Source organism: Scyliorhinus canicula, chromosome 4 (genome assembly GCF_902713615.1).
Source record: "Scyliorhinus canicula chromosome 4, sScyCan1.1, whole genome shotgun sequence".
Lineage (NCBI taxonomy): Eukaryota > Metazoa > Chordata > Chondrichthyes > Carcharhiniformes > Scyliorhinidae > Scyliorhinus > Scyliorhinus canicula.
In genome coordinates, this window is record NC_052149.1 from 201857144 (window position 1) to 201879869 (window position 22726).

General features: G+C 44.9%; 1 protein-coding gene across 1 annotated transcript in view; it reads right to left on the reverse strand.

Annotated features, from left to right (window-relative positions):
- Positions 1 to 243: 243 nt before the first annotated feature.
- Positions 244 to 22726, reverse strand: part of LOC119965319 (cytochrome P450 2U1) — a 31641-nt gene continuing 9158 nt past the window's right edge. Inside the window, exons 2-5 of the mRNA XM_038795906.1 lie at positions 17585 to 18220; positions 14717 to 14878; positions 11368 to 11535; positions 244 to 987 (exon numbers count right to left, since the gene is read on the reverse strand). Coding sequence (XP_038651834.1) covers positions 797 to 987; positions 11368 to 11535; positions 14717 to 14878; positions 17585 to 18220 — 1157 coding nt within the window. The 3' untranslated portion in view covers positions 244 to 796. The remainder of the gene's footprint in view (positions 988 to 11367; positions 11536 to 14716; positions 14879 to 17584; positions 18221 to 22726) is intronic.

Here is a 22726-nt window from a genome sequence, read left to right on the forward strand (position 1 = left end):
CTGAGTACTTTAGTACAGATGCTAATCCCTTTACCAATATGGCTGTACGTACAATTGGCATCAGCGTGCGACTGATGGCTGTGGACACCATTTTGGAACTTAGAGGAAAGTTTTGAAGGTGTTGCTGAGCCCAATGTTTGCCCCTAAAGATGTGCATAGTATATACCTTTTCCAGAACACGCAACCTATGTCATGATACTATGCCACTGAGCTAGTAAAGAAGTATTTTCCAAATGAACCAGCTGCTGGAGCTTTTTGTCATTTATTTCCTTCTGTTAAATCCAAAGCAGCAAATATAAGAGTATACTTCACCCTTCAACCCTGTGATCTTAATTTCTATGAGTTTGTGCCTTTTCTTGAATAAGCAGTGAATGATGTAAGAGAATCATATTCACAAAGGCATAAAGTTATTTCCATTGAATCGCTTGCACTGTTCCATAGGTTCACTGTAAATGGTAGACAGACTTTAAAATGTGAAATGCATAAAATAAAATAAAATAATCTTGGAGTGTCTTCAGTCCTGACGTCAAATCCAGGATGAAAAGGAAGTCAGACATTTTCAAGTATTTGATCATATTCTGCACAGGAATATCTTCCACCACATTCAAGGAGTGAGCATGGAGTTGATTGTAGCTGTTCTGTTAGTTGAAAGTAGCAGCCGAATAATGTCATAGTTATCTACATAGTATGGACTGTTAGTGAGTTATAATGGATATAATACTCAGAGAGGGTAAGAGAGATAAAGCCCTCCTTTGTCTGTGTGGTACATTCTTAACCTTGAAGACTGTGATCCATTTCAACAAGTAGTTTGATGCCTGACAGGAATGATTTTAAAAGGGTGTGGAGACAGTGTCAGGCCAAACTTCCCAATCATGTTTGGTGCTTCACTGCCTTCAGGAAGTTTGAAGCAGAATGACTGCAGGAGGGTGCTGAAGATCAGGAAGAGTTCCATCTTTGCCATCTGCTCTCCCATACAGATCCGTTTTCCTAATCAAAGAAACAGAACTGATCAGTATAAAACATACTGGTATTGCATTATAGCACACCATCATTCCTGGTCATACATACATGAGACATGGCTCAAATCTAAGCATATTTTTAACTCCACAGCAGCACATGAGATCAGCATTTGAGTGCCGCAGTGGAGGTTCAGACTGCTGCTTTTGTGGCTGCAGGTATAAGTGTGGAAAGGAGCTTCCAGAATGCTACAACACTCCTGAAATCTGTTCTCTATCAAATCTGCTCCCTAAAAGCTTCTGCCAATCTGAACCCCGGCTGAGCCCTTCTACCCATCCTTCTTCTTCTTGTCCTACTCTGTATTTTAATTACTGTCAAACATCGTTGACACTGAAAATTAGCTTTAAAAGTGTGGTGCCTCATTCCTTCACATTTTAATTATTGTTGGAGATTTTTCTGTCTCCTCTCTCCATCCCATTTTTCTTTCTGTCCCACTGTTTCACTTGCTGTGCATGATCAAGTTAAATATTTTAACATGTACTCCCTAGTTTGACTCTGCATCAATCAATAAGGATTTAACAATCTGATTGGCTAACTGCAAGTTCTAGTGCAAAGGTCAACCAAGTCTGTGGGAAAGTGTAAATGTCTGAATGGCTAGCAGTGTATATTTGTTGGTGCCTGCAAAATTTAGCCCAATGTGTTGTGTAAAGTGGTGCATTGCAAAGGGTGAAATCTTACCATATTTTTTCAAAGTGTCAGTTCCGGTGAGAATCCTGCCAATGGTGGGAAAACTCACCGAATAGTGAGCCTTTTTAATAAAATTAACTTTCCCCTCATGATTCACGGCGCACTCGTGGCAGCTTGGCTGATTTGTTTGCCATGGGAAAAAAAATAATCTCTGCTATCAGTGGGGCACTCCTTATAAAGGGGGCTGTTTAGCACAGTGCTAAATCGCTGGCTTTGAAAGCAGACCAAGCAGGCCAGCAGCACGGTTTGATTCCCGTAACAGCCTCCCCGAACAGGCGCCGTAATGTGGCGACTAGGGGCTTTTCACAATAACTTCATTTGAAGCCTACTCGTGACAATAAGCGATTTTCATTTTTTTCATTTCATAAACGCCCCCCCAACTTGTGCCAAGTCTAGTTGGCGATGGCTGCCAGAAAGACAGCACCAAAATTTCAGAGGGAGCCCTTACCAAACTACTGGATGGTGTGGGGCAGAGGCGTGATGTTCTCTGCCCGCGTTATCGCAGGTGTCCATCAACCACCCCTGCCAGGGAGGCAGTGGCCACTATACTATGGGCCAGCTCTCTACATAAAGAACAAGTGTGCCTCCTTATGTATACCATTGCGCGCTTCATACACCCTTCACATCTCCACGGTGATCTCTCACACAGCCAGCTCACGGATTCCCAACACTTCCCAAGGCTGCCTCCCCTTCCTCACTCCCCATGCCGCCCCCAGTAAATAATTTGTTCCTCAGATCCCTGCTCCCACTCGCATCCCACGCACACCAGATTTCATCACCACCAGAAAGGACTGCCACCTACGCTCTTCCCGTCTGACTCACTGCAGGACAAACTCGAGTACAACCAGGGTGAATGGACATAGCCTGTCAGAATCATGCCTGAACTGAGATGCCTAACGCCCTTTGAGGAGAGAGCTATTGAGCTGTTAGGCGATGAGCAGGACCGCACCTGTACAGAGGGCAAAGTACAGGCAGCAGACAAAAGTGAGAACCGTCAAGACATGCAGCCATGGTGCAAGCCTCACGCAAGTTAACTTACTCCCATCATTTATGTCCCGTGATGTACCAATGCCATCTCGCTTCCCTTGCAGGTCAATCAGTCGAACAGCCCGGACCATCCTTGTGCCATGTAGGGGCCACAGATCCAAGCAGCTCCGAGAGAGACATCTCAGAAACTAGCATTCAGGAGGAGTCACAGCTGTAACCTCCCTCCATCAGCACAAATACTCACACCAGGGTGGCAGTAACTAGTAGGCAGGCTTCTGGGTCACTGACTGGTGAGCACCTCGCAGCGGAAGATCCACAGCAGGCAGAGGAAGGAATGTCCCAGGGAACCAGTAGTCAGAGAGATGCCAGCGCCCAGGTCTCTGAGACCCTGGCCGATGACATGCTGCTCGTTCCGGTCATCCCAGAGCTGCTGGAACTGTAAAGGCAGGGTCGCGAAGATCAGGAAGGGATGACAGAATCCACCTTCGGACTACAAGGCTGACTGGAGGAGTCTCATTACCTTCTGTCCGAGGACATAGTGCCGTCACTCCTACGCAATGAGAGCAACACTGCAAGGTTAGCGTCCACAGTGGAGAACTTGGCGCATTCCATGGTTCAGCTCATGATCTCCACGGTGCAGGGCTTCAATTGCATGGTGCAGGCATTTGTGGGATTCCACGACTGTAATAGAGACTTCTGGGTGTCAATCCAACTACCCCTATATCCCATTGAGGAGCTCAGGGGCCCCCGGGCACCCAAAGGGAAGAAGATCAGCAGCGTGCAGCCTTTGGCTTTCATCCAGCAGGTCCTGGGGGTGTCCAGTCCATCTGACACCTCCCTCCCTGTGAGTGGCATCACACACTGAGTAGGGCAGTACTGCAACACCCATGCAGCCTGAAAGTAAGCCCCAACCCTCAAGGTTCAGGTGAATGCTCCTGGTCCCCTCCAGGGAAGTTAATCCCCCCCACCCCAAAAACATTAATCCTCAGACCTCTCTGTTCTCTAGTGATGAGGATGCCAAGGGCTGAAAAACTGTTGAGAGGCTGCCCACCTCATACAGAAGGTGGGGACAAATACCGGCACCCCTGACCTCGGAATACACAGGAGCTGAGATTTGTCATCCTCCAGACCACTATGGTGTGGGGCATCCTTTGGGGCTATATTGGAAGTTTCTGCCCAATCGGTCCAGGAATCAGAACTGCATTTTGAGCAGTCCAATCGCTTGCTCAACCTGTGCACCTATGACACACAAGCCTCATTACAGCAAGTCTCACTGACGTCATCAACCACCTCCTGAGGGGTACCCTTTATCCCAGAGGAGCTACCCTCCAGCCACTGCTCTCCCACAAAGACGACAGATCTGCGAGTGCTGCAAGATGTAACTATCAGGAACGCTCCCTGGGAAAGGGCCAGCAAGGAAAGTGCTGCCTACATACCAGCTGCCAGACCCCTTTAAACTTAGAGGCTCACAGATATGAAGGGCTGTGACTGACCCCCCACACCCCAGATGCCAAGACTGAACCCCGCCAGCCCCAAGTTGAACTTATCTGGGTTCCCCATGTCCTTTTTGCTGCCCCCTCCGTAACAGGCACTCTGGAGGGTAATGGTGACCTGAGTGCTCAACCCTGATATCCCCTTTGGAGGTGAGATTGCATGGTTCCTGTCTTCAGACATGTTGTAAGTCGCACTCCGATGACCGATGAATATTCAGTAAGTGGGGAAGTCCTGGAGGGAGGGCTCACTAATGATATTATAATATTTTATAATGAGGTTCCAGACCTTCCGTGGCGGATTTCTCATCGCACCACCAGCAAGGGACCTGAAAAATCGGAAATTGTGATTTCACTGCAGAGAATCGATCTTATTGATTCTCACCGATTTCCACCCGCGTCACCGTTCTCATTGGCGGCCACTGCGGGTTCAAAATCACCCCCAAAAATGTCTTCAGTTTCACTAAAATACAACAGATTTGGATCGCAAAATAATACAATTATCTATGTATTCCTCCCAGGTAGAAATACTGCTGGATCTTTACTTTATTTCCTCCTATAATCATAGGATAATACAGTGCAGAAGAGGCCTTTCAGCCCATTGAGTCTGCACCAACGCATGAACGACATCTGACCTGCCTACCTAACCCACTTGCCAGCACTTGAATGTTATGACTTGCCAAGTACACATCAAGGTACTTTCTGAAAATTAATTTAGAGTACCCAATTATTTTTTTCCAATTAAGGGGCAATTTAGCGTGGCCAATCTACCTACCCTGCACATCTTTGGGTTGTGGGGGCGAAATCCATGCAAACACAGGAAGAATGTGCAAACTCCACACGGTCAGTGACCCAGAGCCAGGATTGAACTAGGACCTCGGCACCATGAGGCAGCAGTGCTAACCACTGCACCACCATGTGCCTCTCAAGGTACTTTTTAAAGGATGTGAGGCAACCCGCCTCCTCCACCCTCCCAGGTAGTGCATTCCAGACCGTCACCAGCCTATGGGTAAAAAAGGCTTTTCCTCAAATCCCCCCTATACCTCTCACACCTTACCTTGAACTTGTGTCCTCTCGTAACTGGCCCTTCAACGAAGGGAACAGCTGCTCACTATCTACCCTGTCCATACCCCTCATAATCATGTCCACCTCGATCAGGTCGACCGTCAGTCTTCTCTTCATAACTCCCATCCCAAATGTTCCATCCCAGGCAACATCCTGGTGAATCGCCTCTGCATCCCCTTCAGTGGAATCACATCCTTCCTATAATCTGGCAACCACAATTGCACACAGTGCTCCAGCTGTGACCTCATCAAAGTTCTATACAACACCAACACAACTTCCCTGCTTTTGTAATCTATACCTCGATTGATAAAGGCTAGTGTCCCATATGCCTTTTTGCACCACTCTATTAAACTGCCCTTCTTTCTTCAGAGATCTATGGACAATCATACCACTTTTGTTCCTCGGAGCTTCCCAGTGTCAGGTCATTCATTGAATACTTCCTTGTCAAATTATTCCTTCCAAAATGTATCACTTTGCACTTCAGGGTTAAATTTAATCTGCCACCTTTTTGCCCATTTGACCATGACGTCTATATCTTCCTGTAACCCAAGACACTTAACTTCACTGCCATTTAAAATCTCCGGCCATCACCTCGGTCAAAGAAGTGACTGTGAAGAGTGCGGCCCCACCCAGCGACCCTGCCTCCGCCATCTTTCCTGCTGCTGGGCTGACCAGTTCACACAACGGCCAACTTTTGCTCGCCCCTTCTTCCCAGCGGCATTTTTATGGGTCTTCTACATTCCCCACCTTCCTTATGTCTTCCTACACCAACTTATCCAAAACCTGCCCCTGTAACTATATCAAACTATTCGGAAGGACAGAGTGGATGGTAAGGGAGGTGGTGTTGCGCTGTTATTTAAGGATGACATCCGGGCAATAGTAAGGGATGACATCGGTGCTATGGAGGATACGGTTGAATCCATTTGGGTGGAAATCAGGAATAGTAAGGCGAAAAAGTCACTGATAGGAGTAGTCTATCGGCCACCAAATAGTAACGAGATGGTGGGGCAGGCAATAAACAAAGAAATAACTGATGCATGTAGAAATGGTACAGTAGTTATCATGGGGGATTTTAATCTACATGTCGATTGGTTTAACCAGGTCGGTCAGGGCAACCGTGAGGAGGAGTTTATAGAATGTATCCGCGATAGTTTCCTAGAACAGTATGTGATGGAACCTACGAGGGAACAAGCGGTCCTGGATCTTGTCCTGTGTAATGAGACAGGATTGATTCATGATCTCATAGTTAGGGATCCTCTCGGAAGGAGCGATCACAATATGGTGGAATTTAAAATACAGATGGAGGGTGAGAAAGTAAAATCAAATACTAGTGTTTTGTGTTTAAACAAGGGAGATTACAAGGGGATGAGAGAAGAACTAGCTAAGGTAGACTGGGAGCTAAGACTTTATGGTGGAACAGTTGAGGAGCAGTGGAGAACCTTCCAAGCGATTTTTCACAGTGCTCAGCAAAGGTTTATACCAACAAAAAGGAAGGACGGAAGAAAGAGGGAAAATCGACCGTGGATATCTAAGGAAATAAGGGAGAGTATCAAATTGAAGGAAAAAGCATATAAAGTGGCAAAGATTGCTGGGAGATTAGAGGACTGGGAAATCTTTAGGGGGCAACAGAAAGCTACTAAAAAAGCTATAAAGAAGAGTAAGATAGAGTATGAGAGTAAACTTGCTCAGAATATAAAAACAGACAGTAAAAGGTTTTACAAATATATAAGACAAAAAAGAGTGGCTAAGGTAAATATTGGTCCTTTAGAGGATGAGAAGGGAGTTTTAATAATGGAAATGAGGAAATGGCTGAGGAACTGAACAGGTTTTTTGGGTCGGTCTTCACAGTGGAAGACACAAATAACATGCCAGTGACTGATAGAAATAAGGCTATGACAGGTGAGGACCTTGAGACGATTGTTATCACTAAGGAGGGAGTGATGGGCAAGCTAATGGGGCTAAAGGTAGACAAGTCTCCTGGCCCTGATGGAATGCATCCCAGAGTGCTAAAAGAGATGGCTAGGGAAATTGCAGATGCACTAGTGATAATTTACCGAAATTCACTAGACTCTGGGGTGGTCCCGGTGGATTGGAAATTAGCAAACGTGACACCACTGTTTAAAAAAGGAGGTAGGCAGAAAGCAGGAAATTATAGGCCAGTGAGTTTAACTTCGGTAATAGGGAAGATGCTGGAATCTATCATCAAGGAAGAAATTGCGAGGCATCTGGATAGAAATTGTCCCATTGGGCAGACGCAGCATGGGTTCGTAAAAGGCAGGTCGTGCCTAACTAATTTAGTGGAATTTTTTGAGGACATTACCAGTGCAGTAGATAACGGGGAGCCGATGGATGTGGTATATCTGGATTTCCAGAAAGCCTTTGACAAGGTGCCACACAAAAGGTTGCTGCATAAGATAAAGATGCATGGCATTAAGGGTAAAGTAGTAGCATGGATAGAGGATTGGTTAATTAATAGAAAGCAAAGAGTTGGGATAAATGGGTGTTTCTCTGGTTGGCAATCAGTAGCTAGTGGTGTCCCTCAGGGATCCGTGTTGGGCCCACAATTGTTCACAATTTACATTGATGATTTGGAGTTGGGGACCAAGGGCAATGTGTCCAAGTTTGCAGATGACACTAAGCTGAGTGGTAAAGCGAAAAGTGCAGAGGATACTGGAAGTCTGCAGAGGGATTTGGATAGGTTAAGTGAATGGGCTCGGGTCTGGCAGATGGAATACAATGTTGACAAATGTGAGGTTATCCATTTTGGTAGGAATAACAGCAAACGGGATTATTATTTAAACGATAAAATATTAAAGCATGCCGCTGTTCAGAGAGACTTGGGTGTGCTAGTGCATGAGTCACAGAAGGTTGGTTTACAAGTGCAACAGGTGATTAAGAAGGCAAATTGAATTTTGTCCTTCATTGCTAGAGGGATGGAGTTTAAGACTAGGGAGGTTATGTTGCAATTGTATAAGGTGTTAGTGCGGCCACACCTGGAGTATTGTGTTCAGTTTTGGTCTCCTTACTTGAGAAAGGACGTACTGGCGCTGGAGGGTGTGCAGAGGAGATTCACTAGGTTAATCCCAGAGCTGAAGGGGTTGGATTATGAGGAGAGGTTGAGTAGACTGGGACTGTACTCGTTGGAATTTAGAAGGATGAGGGGGGATCTTATAGAAACATTTAAAATTATGAAGGGAATAGATAGGATAGATGCGGGCAGGTTGTTTCCACTGGCGGGTGACAGCAGAACTAGGGGGCATAGCCTCAAAATAAGGGGAAGTAGATTTAGAACTGAGTTTAGGAGGAACTTCTTCACCCAAAGGGTTGTGAATCTATGGAATTCCTTGCCCAGTGAAGCAGTTGAGGCTCCTTCATTACATGTTTTTAAGGTAAAGATAGATAGTTTTTTGAAGAATAAAGGGATTAAGGGTTATGGTGTTCGGGCCGGAAAGTGGAGCTGAGTCCACAAAAGATCAGCCATGATCTCATTGAATGGCGGAGCAGGCTCGAGGGGCCAGATGGCCTACTCCTGCTCCTATTTCTTATGTTCTTATGTTCTTATGTAACCGGGTATTAAACTCCAAAATGAGAGCCTCGAGCAGGAGCCACCCGATGTGGAGCTTCCACATATATGACGCCATCGGAAGATGTCGATATCGGGCGGACGTTAATGGAAATGTTTCCAAGTTCCTTTGTGGTGGGTTTTTCATTCAGGGAGATTCCCACCAGCTCTGCCGGCAAGTTCCTCACAGCTATCTAACGACACTTAGAGCTAGATTTTTCCGCCTTGCCCGCCGCAAGATTTCCACAGGCAAGATGCAGACAATGGAAAAGTCAATTGACCTGGGGTGGGATTCTCCGGTTGCCGCGCAGCCAGAGAATGCCGCACTTAGTCACTGAGTTTCTCACCGCTTTAGCTACACTTAGTATTTTTTTCAGCATTGGAGAGCTGAATGCAGAGATCGGGACGCCATTCTGAAAGGTGCTCCAGTCGCTAAGTGAGCGTGTGAGTCCCCCGCACCTCCCACCCACCAATGAGCAATGTCACCCCCACACACATGGGCATTCACCCCCTAGGTAAGGACACCGCAGTATGGGTTCCCTGGGGCCCCCCTCTTCAGGCCTCCAACGCCCTCTTACTGCATCCCCCCCCCCCTCCAGTGTCTCTGCAATTTCCAGTCTCACTTCCTTCAGAATCTTTGGATACATCTCATCTGGTCCTGATGCCAGATCAATTTTAAGTAGACAGCTTATCCTATATCTCTTATCAATTTCAAATGTCTGAACTACCTACCCTTTAATCATGACCTGCACATCTCCTTCCTTGGTAAAAACAGTTGTGAAGTATTCATTTAATACTTGAGCCATGCCCCCTGCCTCCATAAAGCTCCATAGGGCTGGTTTAGCTCAGTGGGCTAGGCAGTTAGTTTGTAATGCAGAACAAGGCCAGCAGCGCGGGTTAAATTCTCGTACCAGCTTACTCAAACCGGCACCGGAATGTGGCGACTTTTCACAGTAACTTCATACTTGTGACAATAAAAGATTATTATTATTATTATTTAGTAACCAATTCCCTTTTTGGTCCCACTCCTCTTTTTATCTCATTTTACATCATTTTGACTATGTGCCTATAGATTTTGGGATTCCCTATTATATTACCTGCCAGTTTCTTCCCTTCTGCTCCCTTTGTTTCTCTGGTTTGCTTTTTCACCACCCCTCTGAGCCTTCTATATTCAGGCTGGTTCTCAGTTGTATTAACCACCTGACATCTGCCATAAGCATATATTTCTTCTACTTAAAGGATTTAACCTCAATCTCCTTTCTCATCCAGGGAGCTCTGTATGTTTTCCCTGCCTTTCGAAATGTATTTTTGATTGCAACCAGTTTGTCAGTTCCAGCTTTGCCTGCCAACCTTTGATTCCAATTGATCTGGGTCAGCTCCATTCTTACCCCATTGGAGTTGGCTCTCCCCCAATTAGTTACTCTCACCCGGAATTGTTCCTTGTCCTTTTCCGTAGCAAACCTAAACCTGTTGAAGCAATGATCACTATTTCCTAAGTGTTCCTCTACTTTGTTTTATTCTTTTACAGGATGTGAGTGTCGCTGGCCAGGTCAGCACTTATTGTGAATCCCTAATTGCCCTTGAGAAGGTGCTGCCTTCTTGAACTGCTGCAGTCCATGTGGTGTAGGAAACCCACAGTGCTGTTAGGGAGGGATTTCAGAATTTTGACCCAGTTATAATGGAAGAATGGCGATATAGTTCCAAGTCAGGATGGTGTGTGGCTTGGAGACCATCTTGCAGGTGACAGTTACACTTGATCCACTTGGCCCACTTCATTCCCAAAAAAACAGGTCTAGCAACACGTCCTTTCTCAGTGTGCCGGAAACAACACTGCTGTCGAAAATGCTCCTGAACACACTTCATAGAATTTACAGTGCAGAAGGAGGCCATTCGGCCCATTGAGTCTGCACCGGCTCTTGGAAAGAGCACCCTACCCAAGGTCAACACCTCCACCCTATCCCCATAACCCAGTAACCCCACCCAACACTAAGGGCAATTTTGGACACTAAGGGCAATTTAGCATGGCCAATCCACCTAACCTGCACATCTTTAGACCGTGGGAGGAAACCGGAGCACCCAGAGGAAACCCACGCACACACGGAGTGGATGTGCAGACTCCGCACAGACAGTGACCCAAGCCGGAATTGAACCTGGGACCCTGGAGCTGTGAAGCAATTGTGCTATCCACAATGCTACCGTGCTGCACTTGAGGGACTCTTGCTCTTCTCTGTCTTTTCAGTAATACTATCCCAGTCTATATTCAAATAATTAAAGTCCCTATTAGAACTACTCTGTAATTTCCTTTCAGGAGCCCCACTATGTATGGCAGTCTCTGCAGCATTTGCTACAGATGAAGACAGTGAGCTGCAAAATTGCAGGATTCACTGGCCTCTTTTTTCTGGGCCATCTTCTCAGCCAGTTGAGCACTGAACACGGAGTGGCACTCACAGATAACTAGAAATGGACTGTCCACTTATCAACCTAGCTGAAACATGACAGTGAGTTCAAATTGCAGAAATAAGTTTAAAGCGTAACATTTCACAAATAAATAGGCTCTACCTATTCCAAATGGCATAAATGCTTCATTTCTCATTATATTTCCATCTGCATCCAAGAAGCGAGAAGGATTAAATTCATCAGGATGTTCCCACATGCTTGGATCTCTATGTACTGACCACAGATTTGCAACCACTATACTTCCCTTGGGTATAATATAGCCTTTAAAGTCTGGAAAAAAGTAAAATACGAATTAGCATCACATATAAAGGGGAAGGATTAGTAGCAGAACTTAAATTCAATCTGATTTTTATTTCTTTTAGTCCCATCTTCTCTGTTTAACATTTTATATACTTATAAATTAAAATTGGTAATTTCTGGTTTCCGCGCATATGTACTTTCTTAAATATATTTGAGGGCTTTTACATTTTATTCTTTTTCCCATCCCCATTTTATCTTCGTTGGCTGTTCCTGTAATATTGGTTAGGAGATAGCCACATGCATCCTGGAGTGGTTCCAAACAGTTCAATAACTGTTGCAGCTTACTCAGAGTACTAGCCCAAACGATTTAAAAACATGGCTCTCATTAATGGCACCACAAATGAGCAACAAAATCACATCAGCGTTTTGAGTCTCATACTGTCTACATATGAGCAGAATAAGTTTAACTGTTGTGTGGCCAGAGAAATGTAGAGATTGCAATCTGCTTGCCAATTCTCTTTTGCATCTGACAAGTACACAGGATTTTAAGATTGTAGCAAAATGTGATATAGAGGGTGCTGAGGTGTGGTTTTAACATATTACTAATTAATCTCCTATGACATTGTACGTCAGAAGTTGAAGGAAACTGTTTATATGGAAATGTCTTTTGTGGCATTACAACGAATTAGCAGATACGTTGCTTGGGGAAATGGGGCTGATTTGTAAATTTGTATGGCGGGGAGGAGGTGGGGAAGGTGTTGATATGGTGAGTGCTTTAGGTAGGGTGTGGGACAGTAAATTTGGGTTCATGGCTGTGGCAAGTGAAAGTTTGTAGTGTTGACATTAACTGAGCGGGTGAAGTTAATGAATATGGGGGTAATAAATAATTGAGATGCGCAGTTACAATGGGGCAGTTGAGAGCTAACTAAGCAATGTAAAGGCTGAATAGCAGATACTTGCAGAGCAACTAACAGTTGGAAATATGAAGACTTGGAAATGGGCATTTGGGAAAATAAAATACTGTGGAGTACAATGTGCAGATCATTTTTGCTAACCCATTGCGTGCTAACAAATAGTTAGTACAGATAAAATTTATTTATCTGCTCATATTACCTACTGAAGTGGGGTTACTGGGATAGGATGGAGATGTGGGCTTAAGCAGGGTGCTCTCTCCAAAGGCCGTGCAGACTCGATGGGACAAATGGCCTCCTTCTGCACTGTAAATTCTATGATTCCATGAGGTTGTCAAAATTAAAGTCGGGAAGATTTCAAAATTGATTTACTGAAATAAATTAATGTGTTTTCGTTTGGAGAAACAAAAGTTAAGACACTGAAGGTCAAGACAGGTTCTGTCCGTCTCAGCTAAACAAATAACTGAACATTTACCTGAACAATTCTACAGCTGGCTTTCAAGTCATCAGGAAAGAAACTGAATATTATTTCCTGCACTGAGAAAACATAATTAGAAGCACTGACGTATGATAAGGCATGCTCAGACTGCCACCTCCATGACGCTGATGACAGCGATAATCTGGGGCAAAATATTAACATCAAGCCTAAGTTTTTGACAGATGCTAAGACCCTGAAAAGAAAAAAACTCCACTAAAAGACTCAAAATACACCTGTAGTAAGTTCATTATTCTGGAGTATGTCTTTTTATACCTTAAACATTTCATTTTGGACATTAGAAACTCCAGTCACTAAGAGAAAAAGTGGTCACTCTTAACAACTTTAAAAACATTGTGTAAACCTGATTGGTTTATTGATTGTTTAGTTGATATTTCTGGTCCTTGTAGTTACAGATAAATCTGGATCGGGTTATGGTTTGTTCTTATTTTAACCAAAGCATGGTCTATGATGGTGCGCTACACATAGGAATCAGGAACTATTGTTTCTTTCTAAAATATACCAATATATAGACTAGACCACAGTGCACCTAAGGTTTACTGTTATTCAACAACCCTCCTGCTGGAAACTTCTTTGTGATTTCTGAAAATTTTTAACAGCTGAGCCTCATTTCCATAAATTTTCTACAGTCCAAAATGGGACAGAACCATCACCAGGCTATTGGGTGGGAGGCAGAATTTGGCAGCAGGAGACCACCGCCAGGAAACAGTCCTAGCAATCACATGTGGTTGTGGGAATTCTCCTGTCCCAATCAGCATGATGGGGCTGGCGACAAGGTATTAAAATTTGCCTTGCAAGTCCTCTTTTTGCTCACAGTCTGTCATCTGCCCTGCAACTAAAATTGCAGATCAGGCGAACAATGAAATAATTAGATCCAAACTGCATATTTAAAGGAGAACTTTAAGAAGGGACCTGCTCGCTTGCTTGGTGTGGAGCAGATTATTAAAATAAATAATCTCAGGAGATCCAGGTACAGAAAGATTATTTATTAGCCAATGCATTGGGAGAGCACAACTTCAAAGCAAGATCTCTGGAGCTGACTCTGCCCGGTTGAGAAAAGCATTATTTACATCTGAACATTGTCTGGTCCAAACTTTTACATTAAACAAGTTGCAGGTATTTACAAGGCAAAGTAAGTATTTTTCACCCTTATCCCTCTATGTCTCCTCTCTAATCTCTTCCGTTGAAGCTAACCAACTAGACCTTGCACTGATAGCTATATCTGCTACTTTAGGTCACAGAAAGCAAGTTGTAGAGATTACCAAAAACAAGTTACTGAAAAACAAATTACTGATTTGGCCCCAGAAGGGGGTCTGTGTCCTTATGTTGCTGAGTGATGCCTTTACCCTGGGTGCAGAGTTTTCCTTAGCCTTTCTAAAGCACTTTATAAGTTCAAAAAAACCTCTCTAAGATCCTTTAACAGACTTTAATTATTGTCTGCCATAATAAATCATTGTAATTAAACAGTATTCATTAGTTGCCCTCTTACACTGTTCAAAGGAACATCTTAGTATGGGACATGGCGATAAAGCAGCGAGATCAGAGAGGGTAAGCCACTGCCCTCACTTCCACCACTCACCTGCCCATTTACTGTGTCATGCATGGGGCTTAGAATCAGGGCCAGAGAGTGGCAGTCAATATTCTAATCATTTTGCATATGTCATCAATTTCTATCAGATTAATAATGTAAGAATGTAGGACATCAAACAAAACTTGGTTAACTCTGTCCCTGTTCCAACATAAAATCAGCAGCACATGTTTGAACTTTCCAGTTTAATAACTGTTAATTCAGAAGCACCCTTACCAACAGTTTCTGATGCCATATGTGGAATGGCAAGTGGAACCACCGTCGTCATCCGCTGAATTTCCATTATTGTTGCTTCTGTGAAGGGCATGTGAACTTTGTCTTTGAGGGAAGGAGGTCTAGACTCACCAACAACAATGCTGATCTCTCTTTGAACCCTTTCTACAAAAGGAGAAATTAAGGGAATGTTTACAGAATATTCCATCAAACTTGCATTAGAATACCTGGCTACAGACAGCCTGGGAGCAAACATTTTGTGCACAAAATCATAAAACTTCTGTTTCAGTTGTATTAGAAATGGGAATAGATTGAGAGCAATATTGTAATCATGGCCTGATTGGAGCAAAACATCATAATGATTCAAGAATAAGTTCCACAGAAAATGTCTGCTTCCAATAGCTAAAAGAGCCCTGACAAATGATTCTCGAGTTTAAAGTAGGACAACAAAGGATGTTCATTATCATCTTTGGGCATAACATTTGGGGTTGCAAGAAAATTAAGTGAGATTCATTTGCTCTTTAAAAATGCAAGCCTTGATGAAGAGACTGTGCACATCAATAAAATAAATACAACACTGTTGGGCAAAAGTGCTTGACAAATTATTCTAAGTTCCAGTTGGCATAGGCCCAAACTGCTCAATCTTTCTTCATACGATAACCCTTTCACCCCAGAAATCGATGAAGTGAACCTTCTCTGAAATGTTTCTGTTGCAATGATACGCTTTCTTAAGTAAGGAGACTAAACACGCTACTCCTGATGCAATCTAATGGAAGCCCTGTGCGGCAGCCTACTTTTATCGTCGATTCCCCTTGTGCTAAATTGACAACTTTCTATGTGTCTTCCTAAACACTTGCTAGACCTCCTCACTAACCTTTTGTGATTTATGCAGCTGGTCATCCAGATCGCTCCTCCATGCCACTGAATTATGCAGTCTCTCCCCATTCAAATAATATACTGCTTTTCTGTTCTTCCTGCCAAAGTTGAGAAGTTCACATGTGAACAGAAAAGCAGTATATTATTCCATCAGCTAATATCTTTGCCCATTCAACTAACCTACCTAAGACCTTTTGTAGACCCTTTTGTGTTCTTGACAACTTACTTTCCTACCTATCTTTGTGTCATCAGCAAATTTAGCTACTGCACATACGGTCCCATCATTCATGTCATTGATATAGATTGTAAATAGCTGTGGCCCCAGCTCTGTGGTACTCCATTACTGATTGATAACTTGCCAACCCAAATATGACCCATTTATCCATATTCTCTGCTTCCTTTTAGCTGACTAATCCTCTATCCATACTAATATCTTAACCCATACACCATGAGCTCGTATTTTGTGTGGTAACCTTTGATCTGGCACCTTTAGCCTCCACAACTCTAATCAATACTGGAAGGTAAAGTTTAGTGCACGGGGAAATCAACGCTAAATGTAGGCAAGTTTGCTGCAGCTACACAGAACTTCCATTAGACCACATCAGGACTACCATGTTTAGTCTTCGTACTTAAGAAAAGATATCATTGTATTAGAAACAGTTCAGAAAAGGTTCACTTGATTGATTGCTGGACGAAAAGGTTAACGTATGAGGAAAGGTTGAGCAGATTGGGCCTATACTCATTAGAACTTAGAAGACATAAGAGGTGATCTTATTAAAATATACAAGATCATGAGGAATTTGACAGAACGAGTGGTGAGAACATGTTTCCTTCTGAGAGAGTTTAAAACTCGGGGAGACCATTTAAAAAGTAGGAGCATCCCATTTAAGATAGAGATAAGAAGACTTTTTTGTCTCAGTTCATGAACAATTTGAGTCTATTCCAGCTTGGCATGCTAAAACTCAGCCCCACATGCTGCAAACAATAATTGCAATTTTCTTCATTATAATTGGGCAGCACAAGTGGCTTTGGAAGCACAAGTGGCTGGCACTGCAGCTTCACAACGCCAGGATCCCAGGTTCGATTCCCCGCTGGGTCATTGTCTGTGCGGAGTCTGCACATTCTCCCCATGTCTGCATGGGTTTCCTCCGGGTGCTCCGGTTTCCTCCCATAGTCCAAAGACGTGCAGGTTAGGTGGATTGGCCAAGCTAAATTGCCCTTAGTGTCTAAAAAAGTTAGGAGGGGTTACTGGGTTACGGGGATAGGGTGGAAGTGAGGGCTTAAGTGGGTCGGTGCAGACTCGATGGGCCAAATGGCCTCCTTCTGCACTCTATATTCTATGTACTATGTGCTATAACTACTTTAATTGTCATTTTAAAATAAAGGACATTAAAGGGAAATTTAATAGAAGTCTTAAAGATTACGAAGGGCTTTGGTAAGAGTTAAATAAGATCTATTTCAAGGGTAGAAGGGTCATACACAAATTTAAGGTAATTGGAAAAAGTACAGGTCTGATGTGGAGAATGCATTATGATCTGAAATGTACTGTCTGAAGGGGGTGGTGAAAGCAGGTTCAAATATAACTTTCAGGAATTGGATAATAATTAAAATGGGAAGTTTTGCAGAGTTATGGGAAAAGGGCAGGGGAATAAGACTAATTGGAAAGACCTTTCAAAAAGCCGGCAACGGCACCGTGAGCCGAACAGCGCGTCCTTGACTGCTCCTACATGACACATTGCCCCAGAGTTTAAAAACATTTTGTGGGGTATTCTGTAGCTCAACGTAGAACAATGTCAATGCACTGTGCCACCTTTGGATACTTAAATACTTCAAAAAGAATGGGGATAGAAAAGCTGGACAAGTTTTCATATGTATTGAAAAGCATAACTACATTACTTGTACATAATAAATGTGATCTTTCGACCCAATATTTACAAACCCTATGCCAGTGATCTCTTGTATTGAACATTTCAAATCTCAATTTCAGTTGTGTACCTTGAACTTCCGGATGTGCAGCCATAAAGAGAATAGCCCACAACACAGAGTTAGATGTCGTGTCTGTTCCTGCTACAAAGAGATCCCCAATTATATAAAATAAATAATCTTCACTGAAGCTTGTATTTTGGTTTCTTTGTATTTCACGGTCTATTTCTTTCAGGTAAAAATCAACAAAATCACATGGGTTTTCAGGGTCCATAGTCTTTCGGTGCTGAGCAATGATGTTTTTCAGGAATGCAGAGACATCTTTTACAGTTTGGGCAACCTCCTTGAAAGGCCCAAAGGGTAAGTACTGAAGTAAAGGAATAATATTGATGAGCATTGCTGGGCTGTTTGATGCTAATTTCATCCCTCGGACAATCAAACTCAGCATGGTTCTAAATTCCTCATCTTCATAATCAAACCGTTTCCCAAAACACATTGAGCAAATGATGTTGGACACAGCATTATTAATGACATGAAAAGGAGAGAAGGCTGTCCCTACTGCTTTGGAAAACTCCAACTTCACAAATTGCAGTTCCTCAATGATTTTAGGCTCCAGATCAAGTTTCCCAAAACCAAAGTGCCTCAGCGTAGAGAGAGAAAATTTCCTTTGTTGCTTCCAGACCATGCCATATGGTGCAAAGACTATTCCTGAAAATAATCACATAAGTACTTATTATTACTTTAAAGAGCACTTGCATTTTCCTAAATGGTTACATCATCCTAAATGTTCTGAAGCTAGATGCTTGTGCACTGCTCAATAACTTGCAGTTGCATGCCACGTTGTATTAAAACTGCCATTCAAAGGGAGCATGGGGAGTACACACTGTTGGCTGGATTTTCATTCTAGGTGTGGGTAGTTCCGCTCCGCCGCCGGCCGCCAGATTCTCCGGCGCTGGTTTTTCGGCGGTGGCGGGAATCGCGTTGCGCTGGTCAGGGGCCGTTGGCAGTGGCTCCCCCCGGCGATTCTCTGCTCCACGATGGGCCGAGTGGCCACCCGTTTTCATCCAGTCCCACCGGCGTAAGTCAAATAAGGTGTCCTTACCGGCGGGACCTGGCTCTGCGGGTGGCCTGCGGAGTCCTCGGGGAGCACACGGTGGCCTGGCCCGCAATCGTGGCCCACCAATCTGCGGGCAGGCCTGTGCTGTGGGGGCACTCTTTCCCTCCGCGCCGGCCGCTATAACGATCCACCATGACCGGCATGGAGAAGAACCTCCTGCGCATGTGCTGGGAACGCCAGAACATGCTGGCGCTCCCGCGCATGCGCCAACTCGCGCCGGCCGGCGGAGGCCCATTGGCGCCGGTTGATGCATCGCCAACCCCGTCGGCACCAGCCTAGTCCCCGAAGATGCGGAAGATTCCGCACCTTCCGGGTGGCCCAACGCCGGAACGGTTCACGCCACTCTTCGCCGCCGATACGGCCCGCACGTCGGATTCCGGAGAATCCCACCCAAGATTTCCATTCTGGCGTGGTGGTGGTGGTGGGGGGGGGGGGGGGGGGGGGGGTGGTTTGCAGGCTGGAGTCTGACCAACCAATCCCAGGAAAACGTTTGGAGGCTGCTGTAGGGGTTGCTGGGTGCTGTGCCAAGCTCTTTCAACAGTCTAATACATTTCTGAGTTCTCAGCCAGGCCTCATTACTTTTTTGTGGCTAAGAGCTCAGAAATCGATTACACAACTGAAATAGCTGGGCCCCAGAGAAAACACTTTGTTTTGCAACTCTAACTCTCTTCTGTCAAATGCACAATGTTTATTTATAAAGATAACGAGATTTCAAGTGCTTGTAGAGTCTGCTATTGATACTTTAAAGGTTCTGGTTGTTTGACACTTTTATTGGCCTGTAGTAAACAGTTTTTTTAAAAAAGTTATCTTTGCGTAACTGTTTTTAACGTTTTTTTTACACATCCGATAGTCACTATAAAGATCATTGGTTCTGTACATTGTACAGTGGGTGAGTGGGCATGGAAATACAATACCACGGCATGATGTGGGCATGAGGGATGGAGGGGCATGAAGAGGACCTTTTGAACTTATCTTTCAAAAGAGTCCCACATGCAGACTATAGTTTGCAATATCTCTGAAGTGCCGTGAAGCATGACTGTTTGAAAAGCTGGCCCAGTTCCATGAGAACTTGAGTGCTTGGACGGCTTATCTCTGCAATGGAGCTAGCTAGGTCGGGGGTACAGGATGCAGACTTGCAACCTGAGCCTGCCTGCTTCGTTAAAAGGTTCTACTGAAAATCGGAAACCCCAGGAATGAGGTCGGGAATCTGGAATTGGCTCCCTACTGCCACTACTTACCCCTCTGGGGCTGGTTTAGCTCACAGGGCTAATCGCTGGCTTTTAAAGCAGACCAAGCAGGCCAGCAGCATGGTTCGATTCCCGTACCAGCCTCCCCGGACAGGGGCCGGAATGTGGCGACTAGGGGCTTTTCACAGTAACTTCATTGAAGCCTACTCGTGACAATAAGCGATTTTCATTTTCATTTCATTTTCCTTAGTGTCTTCCCCCACTCCATGAAAATTCAGCTCTTTGTGAAAAAGTTCTTCTTTAATACATAATGAATAAGGTTGCTCCCGCCAATTGATTGTAGCTATCTAAGTGGCACTGTTAAAATAGGATGTTCTATTTAAAATGGCAACACTGAGCCCTAGAGACAAGCACAAGGGTTGACTGAGTATATTATGTCTATTCCACACCTTTATAACATTTTGTTGTGTGGTTTTTCAGTTGAATATACATTTTCTTTAATATTTGCTGACCAAAGGACTGTTGAAGACATTAACAAATGATTTAGGTAAAAAAAAATCAAGAGCTAGAGTGACAAATGATTTACAAGCTTCCCGACATCATGAATCGTGAAGTGTTTTCCAGTATCATATCACACAACAGTTAACAATTCCATTATACAGTGCTTTTTTGGTACACTTATAGCTTCAGATCCATGACAATCCTAGTAAGAGTTGAAAGTGCTGAGTGGATGATCATCATGACCTTCTGAGGGTCCTACCTTTACAGAAGCTAGTCTTCAGTCAATTCAATTCCCTCCAATTATATCTCAAAATGATGAATGCACTGGATATGGGAAAAGGTATCAGCCCAAACAACATCCTGGAAGTAGTGCTGAAGATCTGCACTCCAGAACTAACTGAGCCTCTAGCTAAGCTGTTCCAGTACAGCTACACAAGTACAACAATGCAGAAAATTGCCCAGCTATGTCCTGTCCATAAAAAGCGATACAAATTCAATCCCATCAACTACCAACTTCATCAGCCTACCAACAATCATTTCCTTTGTGTGCCACATGCAAGATGCACTGCAACAACTCATCAAAGCTCCATCACCAGCACCTTCCAAAACCTCGACCTCTACCACCTGGAACAACATATGACCGGTGGGCCACAATCTGACTTTCCATCCAGCCCTGCGGACTCACTGTTCAAAATACAGTGGAAGGGACAGATGTTCAAGGAACTGCTCCTCTGATCACAGGCCGGTTCTTTCCCACATTTGCTGTTGATCTCAGGAGGAATTGCAAGAGGGAACGTTTGTGATTGGAAAAGCTGCGAGCAGTGTGAAAGTAGGTGCCATGTTCTCTCTTGCCCTCAGAAGCAGGTGCCAGGCCCCTAAGGCAGCACGAGGGTCAAGATGGTGGAACGGGCCAAAGAAGCCACAAGGAACAGCAGTCACAGCAACACCGTCCTCCAGCTCACTGGCCGGGGCAGCTGGATTCTCCAACAGGGCGGAGTAAAGAAACCTGTTTTGAGACCTTGACATCTGTCCCGGATTCCTCATCAGAGGTAAAACATCCAAACCTCCCACGCCTGGACAGGCAGTGAGTTTGTGTTGGTAAATGCATGTGTGAGAGTCCATGTGAATGTGGTGTAGGCGAGAGTGAGGCGGTGAGTGGCCGGAATCTACCGGCATTTCTTACCAGCAGGATTTTCTGGTCTTACTGAAGGAAACACCCCACCGCAGGTTTCCAGGCAGTGGGGTTGCATAAAAAGGGAAATCCCGTTGACAGCTGGGTATCAGAAGATTCCACCACCGGCCACTGGGAAAAAGACTGCGGGGGAATGGGGGTGGAACATCCTGCCGGGCCCCCGCACATCCAGTTTTGAGTCCGCGCATGCGCACTGCGGCGGCCTCCAGCGGCCACGGCGAGCGCCATGGCGGACTCAGACCACGGAGGCAGCTGCAAGATGTAGGCCCCCCTGATCGGCTGCGCGTCCTTGCATCCAACCCGCCCGATCTGTCCCCCGGCCGTCCACAAGGCCCAATCCCCTCGCCCCCCACCAGGGCGGCCGGGAACTGAGTCCGCAGCCGCCGTGCGAGAGTCCCAGCCGGCCATAGCAAGTTAGTTCCAAGCCGTCGGGAACTCGGCCGGTCGGGAGCGGAGGATCGCTGGGTGGACCTCTGGCAATGGGCCCCCAGCCACGCAGAGTAATTCGCGAAATCGGCGATCCTCGGGTCCCAGAGAATCGGCGCATCGGCGTCGAGCCCGGTTTCAGCGCCAAGGTTGATTCCCCCCCCACCCCCACGCCAAATGCGATTACGGCGCAGGGCTGCGGAGAATCCAGCCCACAATGTGTGTGTGTTTGAGAGTGTGAGAAAATATCTGTGTGTGTGTGTTTGTAGCCAGAAGATCCCACCAGCATCAATGGCAGGAAAGTTCCGGCTCTTATGTTTCCAAAATTTGCTCATTGGCCTCTTGAGTGAGAAAAGTATTGAAATGTGACCCCGCACAGAAAAAGTTTGGACAACCCTAACCTTGAAGAATATGGGGAGTGGATGCACTGGAAATAGCCCTCCTAGCAACACATGAACCTGACTTGGAACTATATTGATATTCCTTCACTGTCATAGGTTCAAAATCCTGGAAATCCCGACCAACCAACAGAGGGTGTAACCTCAGTGGTGGGCAGCCTGTGGTCCAGGAGCCACGTGCAGTCCATCTGGGTTCTGAGTGCAGGCCACGAGACATTTTCTGTTCTTTTTTTTTCCAAGTACTTTTATTGGAACTTTAACACATAATATCAAAATTTACACAACACAAAAATAAGAAAAAGAAACAGAACTTGAACAGCAATCACATCGACAGCACATGTATCACAGGTTGTCACCTCGTCTGTGACCATAGTCTTCATAATCAGGTTTCCC